General features: G+C 41.2%; 1 protein-coding gene across 1 annotated transcript in view; it reads right to left on the bottom strand.

The window, feature by feature from the left end:
• LOC128729042 (uncharacterized) overlaps positions 1 to 9,489 on the bottom strand; it is a 44,847-nt gene extending 35,358 nt beyond the window's left edge. Inside the window, exon 1 of the mRNA XM_053822689.1 lies at positions 9,444 to 9,489. Coding sequence (XP_053678664.1) covers positions 9,444 to 9,489 — 46 coding nt within the window. The remainder of the gene's footprint in view (positions 1 to 9,443) is intronic.
• Between the last annotated feature and the right edge of the window lie 884 nt (positions 9,490 to 10,373).

The following is a 10,373-nucleotide window of genomic DNA, read 5'->3' as shown; positions in this document are numbered from 1 at the left end:
TATATATATATATATATATATATATATATATATATATATATATATATATATATATATATATATATATATATATATATATATATATATATATATTTATATAAAAATATAAATATATATATATATATATATATATATATATATATATATATATATATATATATATATATATATATATATATATATATATATATATATATATATATATATATATATATATATATATATATATATATACTTACTTACTTACTTACTTATCAGGCGCTACAAGCGCTTGGCGGTCTTGGCCTGCTCCAGGAGAAACCGCAACCGCTCGCGGTCGAGCGCCGTCGTCTGCCAATCGTTGATCCCGGCCTTTTTGGCGGACGCATCCACGCCATCACTCCATCTCAGTTTGGGCCTACCACGCCTCCTCTGTCCATGTGGGCAGCCTAAAAGGACTTTACGGGCTGGGTCGTCCGGTGCCATTCTAATGACATGACCAGCCCACCGGAGCCTGGCGAGTCTAATTCGCTGCACGACAGTGAGGCTATCGTACAGTTCGTAGAGCTCGTCATTGCATCGGCTCCTCCATTGTCCTTCCACACATACGGGGCCAAAAATCCTTCTGAGCATCTTCCTCTCAAACGTGGCTAAGAGGGTTTCGTCAGTTTTGGACAAGGTCCATGTCTCAGAGGCGTATGTGAGTACTGGAACTATGAATGTTTTATATAGTTCCAGCTTCAGCCGTCGCGACAGGTATTTTGAGTGGAGAAGTTTCCTCAGGCTGTAGTATGACCGGTTGGCTGCCAGCACCCTTGCGCGTAATTCAACTTCTATGCTACTGTTGGTGCTGACTTTTGACCCAAGATAGGTGAAGTTTTGGACGACTTCAAAGGTTCGCTCACCTATCTGTACGTCACCCCTGCGTAGACTCGCATTAGTATTTGTTAGCAGGGCCGCTGACGGTGCCACCATCATTTTGGTTTTTGCCTCGTTAATCTCCAAACCGAGGTTCTCAGCCGCCTGCTCAATCCGTTTGTAAGCCTCTGCTACATAGGAGAGCCGCAAACCAATGATGTCTATGTCATCAGCGTATGCCAGAATCTGGATTGACTTGTAGAAGATGGTCCCCGAGGTTTCCACTCCTGAGTCTCGGATGGCCCTCTCTAGCGCCAGGTTGAAAAGGAGACAGGCAAGCCCATCGCCCTGGCGCAGACCCTTGGTGGTAGCAAAGGGCCTTGAGAGTTTTCCATCCACCATCACCTGGCATGTGACGTTGGTCATGGTCATTTTGACAAGCCTGGTAAGCTTGGCCGGGATTCCAAAAGAGCTCATTGCGTCGTAAAGTTTTACCCTGGCTATGCTGTCGTATGCGGCTTTGAAGTCTTTTTCCTTTTCGGAATCCCCTCTGATAGTTTCCCACTATCTCTTCTACGAATGGGACAAGTCTCTCTTGCAAGACTAAGGAGAAGATCTTATAGGCGGTATTCAACACCGTAATACCCCTGTAATTACTGCACTGTAGCCTGTCTCCTTTCTTGTATATGGGATAGATGATACCAAGATTCCAATCACAAGGTATCGATTCGCTATCCCACACCTCAGTAATTATTTGATGAATTTCGCGTTCAAGTGCTGCACCTCCGGTTTTGATCAGTTCGGCTGATATTCCGTCGGTGCCGGGTGCTTTATTATTCTTCAACCGACGGATTGCTTTTCGGGTTTCGTCCATGCTAGGTGGCAGTAGCATGATATCATCCGCTAGTGGAGCCTCTAGCTGTTCGTTGAACTGATCATTTAGTAATTCATCAAAATACTGAGCCCATCGCGAGAGGACCTCTGGCTGGTAACTGACCAGATTTCCATCCTTATTTCGACAACAGGTCACCTTAGGTATAAAGGTTTTTCGATGACCTGCTATCTCTTGGTAAAACTTTTTTCCTGGGCCGTATCGCACTCTGATTCCTTGGAGCTCCTGCACTCGTTGTTCTTCCCACTGATGTTTCTTGGTGCGGTGTACTCTTTTTTCTTCTCGTCTGAGCCGTATGTAATTCTCTGCGCATGCCCGCGTTCTATGCCGCTGCTGCATTGCTCGGTATGCGCAGTTCTTACGTTCCGTCACAAGTCTACATTCGTCGTCGAACCAGCCAGATTTGGTGTTGCCCCGACGTGGTGGTAGCGTGGATTTTGCACAGTTCAATATCTTTGTTTTTAGAGCGCTCCACCGTTCGCTCGTAGTGTTGTATGGATTTGCTGGTAATAGAGACTCACCTAAAGCGGATTCGAAGGCCTGTTGGACTTTAGCGTCCTTTAGGGAGTCCGTGTTGAGCCGGGCCTGCATTTTTTCCTCATCCCCTTTGTCACGGGGACGGGCGATTCTGCAACGTATCACTAAGCCAACCAGATAGTGATCGGAATCGATGTTGGCTCCTCTATAGGTTCTGACGTTTAACAGGCTCGACTGTCTTCGGCGGCTTATCAACACGTGGTCGATCTGTTTGGAGGTGGCTCCATCTGGGGACACCCAAGTAGCTTTGTGGATGTCCCGACGCGCAAACTTGGTACTTCCCACAACCAAATTACTTGCTGCTGCAAGTTGGACCAATCTATTACCATTGTCATTACTGTGCTCATGTAGACTGTGATCACCAATGTATTGGCGATACATTGGCTCCCTACCGACTTTTGCATTGAAGTCCCCCAAGATGATTTTGAGGTCATGCTTAGGGCACTTATCAATGATTTTTGCGAGGCGGCCGTAGAAAAGGTCCTTCTCCTCTTCGTCTTTGTCTTCGGTAGGGGCGTGGACGTTTATGAGGCTAATGTTGAAGAATTTGCCTCGCATGCGCAGGGTGCATAGCCTATCATCTATAGCCTTGAAGTCGATGACCTCGGATTTCAGCCGCGGACCCACGGCGAAACCCGTTCCGAGCATATGGTGGCGGTCGTGGCAGCTGTAGTACAAGTGGTGGTACCGTTTTTCACCACGTCTGCTTAGCACACCATTCCCTAGCCATCGTATTTCTTGTAGTGCTACAAGGTCCATGTTCAGTGTGGCTAGGGCGTCATCTAGTTGCTTCAAGGCTCCGGCTCTGTGCAGAGTGCGTACGTTCCATGAGCCCATTATCATTTTCCGGGGGCGTTGCAAGGGTCGGTTACCGTTGAGTCCAGTTCGCAGAATGTCCTGATTGCTTTCCGTAGTCTAAGTTTACTCGAGGCAGGGTGACTGGCCCCGCGCTCGAGCCCCCAGTACCTCTGGAGGGCCTCGGAGCAGTTAAGTTTAGCGTCTGGCTGTCCCCCCGACGTTCAGACAGCCCGGTTACCCGCGCTGCCCACCCCCCTCCTGTTTAGCCATGCGCCACCATCCGCCCAAGGGGTTGGAACCAGCCCGTTTACCCAAGCTTAGATATACGATGATACATGTTACCGCTCTGCACGTCGGGGACGTGACGGAATAGGAGTTGGAAAGGAGAGCCTGTGTAGCCTTCTAGAGGCGTCGGATCCTAACCCATTAACAGAGCATTAACATATATATATATATATATATATATATATATATATATATATATATATATATATATATATATATATATATATATATATATATATATATATATATATATATATATATATATATATATATATATATATATATATATATATATATATATATATATATATATATATATATATATATATATATATATATTTATATATATAAATATATGTGTATATATATATATGTATATATATATATATATATATATATATATATATATATATATATATATATATATATATATATATATATATATATATATATATATATATATATATATATATATATATATATATAATACATATATATATATATATGTATAGATATATGTATATATATATATATATATATATATATATATATATATATATATATATATATATATATATATGTATATATATATATATATATATATATATATATATATATATATATATATATATATATATATATATATATATATATATTTATATTTTTATTTGCCGCATCAATGTGGTTTTTACTGAACTGATTTGCACCGAACTTGGTTGATTTGATTTTGCTTGAGTTTGCATAAAACACCTATTTGGAATATTAAAACAAAATGGTGAAAATAACAAACATCGTCTTATCTTACGACAACGTTTCATTTACGCCGTAACACAGTCCATTCAAGAAGTAGCTAAGTATCAGATTCTCTAATGCGGAAATGGGGGGATGCAGCCCTAATTTATTAGAATGATCAAATATTGTTCAGCAATACAACTGTTTTCTGTTTATTCTTTTTAACTAGTGACTTTTAGATTATGGGCGGGAAAGGAATTGCATTTTCCAGAATAGAAGAAATTCACAAAAATGCAAAGACGTCATCGAATAGTTCTGTTTCCTGGATGTTTTCTCTCTTCTACCATTTATTTAGACACTAAACTGCAATAAGAAACTCAACTCTTCTTCACTCCACGCATGTCAAAATTAAAAAGTGTAAAATATATTTCAACATATAGTTGTACATAACGCTATGCCCTTTTCCAATAAGATTCACATTTAAATTGTGTTGAGTAGCGTGGGAAATGTGGTTGGTGTAATAAATTTAAATATGGATTTCAGAGCGTAATCATTACGAACATGGAATGGCATTTTGAAAGGGAACAGCAATACAGATAAAATATAAAGGAAATGGAAAATTGTTTCCAGGCAGCTTCAGTGACGAAATAAGAGTAAGAGAAAGAAAAATGGAAAGATTTTGAAAGTTATACATGCTCAGGATGGAACAACATGCTACTTTTCCTCATTGCTATGTAAATAGATTGATATGACGGATCCAAGAAAAATGATAGTCGATAATAAAGGATAATCGAAAGAGTTAAAGAGGAAAACAATTTTCATAAAAAGAGTTTTTATTGATTTCATGACGTGAAAGATGCAAAAGATTAGGTAGAAAATGTTTGGAAGGAACGGCTTGATCATACGAAATAAAGATTATGAAGTGAAATGGTAGTTGTGAAACAACAAGAGAAGAAAGGATTTGATATAAAATCTTTTCCTTGATACCTAAGATGGTTAAAACGGTAGAGTTGTTAAAAAAGGAGTGCAGGATAATTTGAAAAAGCAAGGTACAACCATTTCGAAGGGATATGTCAAGAGCAACAGAGAAAGATAATTTAAATGAAATAGAAAATTTTCGAAGACGAAGCTAGTAATAATGTTTATAGAGTAAATACAACTAAATGAGAACAGAAGAATATACACATCAAAAATTGAATAACACCAGCATACGTAATAATGCTCCTTTATGTTTCCTAAAACTACGTCAACCCGATTGAAATCGGGTTTATCAGCTAGTAGAAGAATAAGGAAAAAATAGGTGTGATGTTTTAAAATGCCCAAATGAGACCATAGAGATTAGGTTGCGATGCCCTGCTAATTTTGGATAATTGCATCAAAATTATATGAATACTAACTGAAGGGAACGTTAAGTATTACTTTTAGGAATACCGATGTAATTCAAATTTTTATGTGTCTATTCGTCTTCTGTTTCATTTTTTATTATATTCAATCTATTTGCTCCACTTCTAGCTTCATTGTTGAAGGTTTTCTATTTCGTTTAAGTCATCTTTCTCTGTTGCTCTTGAAACACTGTGTACAATTTTCTATACCATAATTTTTCAAACTATCCTTAACTATTTGTCATTAAATTTGCGCTTTCAATCTTATCTATCAAGGGTAGAATTATATTTCAGTTCTCTCTTGTCTCGTTGATTCACATCTGCCATTTTTCTACATATTCTTTGTTTCGTATGATCAACCTGTTCTTGCCAAAACCTGTTTGTTTAATCTTTGGCCTCTTTCGCGTCATGGAATCAGTAAAAGCTATTGTTTATGCTTGGTATTTTCCTCATCCACTTTTTTGCAACACTCTTTGAATAATGTATCATTTTTCTTGGACTCATCATATCAGTCCATCTACATATAATTAAGGAAAAGTAATACATTTTCCTTCCTAAGCATACATGACGTTCAAAATCTTTCTTTAACTTACTCTTTTTGCGTCACTCATTCGATTTTTTTTACACCAACCACATTATCAACGCAGCTCAACACAATTAAAAATGGAATCAAACTGAATCAGTGCCAAGCTTTATTATTATTTACAGGATGAAAAATGTGTTTCACATTTTCATTTTGACTTATGTCGAGAGAGGTCGAAGCGATTTTCTATACGCAGTTGAGTATCTAAACCAAAGGGTGAAGAGAGAAGAGTTGTTAAAAACTGAACTGTTTGTTGATGTCTTTTTATTTTTGTGAATCTCTTTTGTTATGGAAACGGCCATTTCCTTTCCTTCCATAATGTAAAACTCACTCTAAGTGAGCGCCGGTGACAGTCGATATATCGGAATAGGCCCGGCCCAGCTGAGTGGACGAGTGGGTTAAAAAACAGAGAGTAATAAAACGGGCAGATGAACGGGTAAAAAGAGTAGTAGCAAGAATAACGACGACAGAATACACGTCTGAATTTTTATTTCGGCGTCAAATAAAGCTGCAAATTAAAAACGGCGTCTTTATTTCTTCGGCGTGCTACCTCCTGTTACATTCGCAGTACACTTGTTTAAAAGAATAAAAAATGGTATCGTTAAACGATTCTTGATCATTCCCGGAATAGAGGGTTGTAAGGGCTCCTTTATGCTCCCATTTTTTGCATTGGGGAACTGATGTTTTGCTACTTCTAGCATGGATTGTGTTGAGGCGTACATGGCAAGTTTTAGTACAAATAGACTACATGTGTCATTGTTCTCAATATTCCGAATATGAGCTGTGCTTCCTCCCACTCATCTTATCCCAACAGCGAGAGCTACTATGCTCACAATTATTAGCATTCACTGAGTATCGACCTTTTTGGGCTTTTATGCCTCATTTAATTTAAATCAGACATGATTGCCCTGCGAGACAAATTCAGCTTGATAGGAGATTGAGCCACGATTCTCCACCAAAATGTCACTTCAAGGTGAAAATTTAGCGACTTGAAACTCTTAAGTAGCCACGAGTTCTACTTAGTAGCAACCGGCAGCCCGTATGATACTTTGGAGCATCCGTTTGGCAACCAGCAGCTCCCATTCAGTCGGGCGCTGCTTAGTAGCAACCGGCAGCTCTTAATCAGTCAAGAGTTCTATTTAGTAGCAACCAGCAGCTGTTAAGCAGCCATCAATAAAGATCAAGGTGCAAATTAAAAATGGAGTAATTATTCTTCGGCGTGGTACCCCCTGTTGCCTTCGCAACATTTTAAAAATTCAGACTGGTGATTTATGTTTGAAATAAAGTTCGAAAGTGAATCGATCCGTGTAAAACCAGTTGTGTTCTTTGGAGTGTATACGAATGCCAAGCTATTCCTGATGAAATTCGGAATCAACTTGGAAATCGCGATCGCACACGCGTCGATTACTTTTTGAGGAAATTCGGAATCGATCAGAAGCCGCGAATCCTGGGAAATACCGTCCGCAATTCGACAGTGCTCTTGAGGCAAATCAGAGCACGCACCGCAGGCGTGCGTGAACCGGATAGGACAAAATGGCAACAACACCAACGGAGAGAAAAAGGCTTGTCTGTTCTGCCAGACTGATAATACCGAGAGAAGAGTCTAGTGCGACGCTTGCGATAAATGGTTTCATCTCGATTGTGTGTACGAGGACAAAACTGTTTTCAGTCGTGAATGGTTTTGCGAAGTTTTCAATTTGAATCCTTTTGAAGGTCATGAAGCTCTTCCTGTTCATAAAAGTCAACCCAACTCGATGAAGGAGATCTGCCTAATGTTCTACGAAATGAAGACATGTATGGAAAGGTGCTCTGCACTTCACGCCAATAACCCCTTCATATGCGACGTCTACAAGCGAGAAGGCGGAGGAGAGATGGTACAGTGTGGCCATTGTGTAGGAGGGATGCACGTGACGTGCATCGCTGGGGACAAAAGAACAGTCGGTAGCAAATTGCAGTGCTCTAAGTGCGTGAGTTCGAAGACTCCGATGGTGCCCAGTACTATCGTCACCATCATGGAGAGACTGGCAGCCATGGAGCGCAAAATGGAAAAACATCGCAACGACGGTGAGCCACGCTTAGGGTCTGGTTTTTCGCATCCGTGTTCGATGGCCTTCGACCCCTCGCATTTCACTAACGAAGGGGAATTGACTCAGAGCCAAATGTCGGCTAGAAAAGTAGTAACTGGAAAACTGCTACCCTTTTCCGGAAATCTAGAAGAATGGGACATGTTTAATGCCTCCTACGAAGAGTCAACCCGTCTTTGTGGATACAGTGATGGCGAAAATATGCAACGGCTGAGAGAAGCGCTAAAAGGCCAAACTTTGAAGGCCGTCAAACACCGGTTGTATCACGGGGAGAATCTTCCCGAAGTCTTAGAAACTTTGAGGGCGATGTACAGGCGACCGGAGTCAGTCATTGGCACATTACTGGATAAGATCCATCGTACACCAATACCTAAAATCGTGAAGTTAGAAACGTTGGTTTAATACGGACTCCAAGGAGAGGAAACAAGTGCAACGGTGCGATCCAGTGGAGTTGAAAATAGAGACGCTAACAAGCGTTATGCTGGGACAGTTTGCGAAGAGGATGAGTAGAATAAAGAACGGAGCATCACGCGTAAGTACGAGATACGCGCAAGGTGATGACAAGCGAGCCCATAAGTACATGAACGCACATGCAGCAATCCAGCAGACTGATGCAGCAATCCAGCAGACTGATGCAGCCGGTAAAAGGCCTGTACCAGTACATGCCAGTCCAGCTGATTCGAACCGTCTGGGAACGAGAAAATGTGCATGTCACGAAGGCTGTAATCGCCTGAACGAGTGCGATACGTTCCTAAGGAAGAATGCCGGAATCCGCTGGAAGTTTGTAACTGACCACAATTTGTGTAAATGTTTCCTACGACGACATCAGAACTAGTGTAGACTATCTCAATCCTGCTGCAAGAGCGGATGTGCGAAAAGACATCACACACTCCTTCACAGTCAGCACATGGATGAGCAGACTAGAAGGTACGAATGTAACAACTCACATTCCACAGAGCCCCATCGCGACGTGCTACTGCGATATATACCAGTTACCTTACACGCTAATGGACGGGAAGTACAAGTGATTGCGCTTCTGGATGAAGGATCGTCTGTGAGTCTGATGGAGCAGGCGCTAATAAAGCAGCTCGGCCTAAGCGGTAACCCCAAACCTCTATGTCTTAGCTGGACCGGAGATAAGCACCGTGAAGAGGCGGAGCCCGTAGAGGTTACCATCAATATCTCAGGCATTAGAGGACAGGATCGACATTACAAAGTACCCGCCATCCGTACCGTCCGCCAGTTAGGTCTCCCACAACAAAGTATAAAAATGGATCAGTTGGCTGCCAAATATTCGCACTTATCATCGTTACCAATCTCGTCGTTCAGCGCGACTGCGCCACGGATACTATTAGGCATGGACAACTATCACCCATCCTGTCCTCTTAAAACCGTTGAAGGATACATCGATGAATCTTTAGCTACGAAAACTCGCCTTGACTGGGTAATATTCGGACGGTGGGACATACATGGACGTAGTAGCGGAGAGAATACAACACTGTCCTTCCAGCGAACGCAGCTTTGTGAGTGCAAAGACATAAAGATAAGGCTAGATAATGCCTTAAAGAGAAGTTTTGCTCTAGAAGAGCCTCGTGAATCGCACAAGGACATTGTAAGATGTAAAGAGGACGAGATAGCGTTGGAAAAGCTACGACGACAACAAAATTAGTGGACGGTAGGTACACAACAGGTCTACTGTTTCGCTACAAATATACGGTGCTCTCAAAGAACTGGACGCTAGCCTTCAAACGAATGGAATGCCTTTAGCGAATAATGAACAGTGGCAAACATCTTAGAGACATTATGAACAGCAAGCTGAAGGAGTATTTAACAAAAGAATATGCTCGTTTGGATATATCAGAGATGTATCATCAAATGCGCATCAAAGCGCAAGATCAACAGAGCCAACGCTTCCTTTGGAAATGGGATCGCGAACAACTAGAACCGGACGAATATATTATGCTTCGGATGACGTTTGGGGCATCCTATTCGCCCAGCTTCGCGCAGTTTGTGAAGAACATCAACGCGGATCGATTCACGGAGCAATTCCCGCAGGCGTCGAAATGCATAAAAGAAGATCACTCCGTCGAAGATATGTTGACGAGTGTGGAAGAAATAGATGAGGCTATCACACTAGCTAACGACTTCATCCACCTACAGGGAGGATTCCCTCTTCACAATTGGTTGTCCAACTCTGCTGAGGTGCTCCAGCCTATCGGAAGCAGTTCGCTGCTATATAAAGA

The sequence above is a fragment of the Anopheles nili genome, chromosome X (genome assembly GCF_943737925.1).
Source record: "Anopheles nili chromosome X, idAnoNiliSN_F5_01, whole genome shotgun sequence".
NCBI lineage: Eukaryota > Metazoa > Arthropoda > Insecta > Diptera > Culicidae > Anopheles > Anopheles nili.
This window is presented reverse-complemented; position numbering and strand designations above follow the sequence as displayed.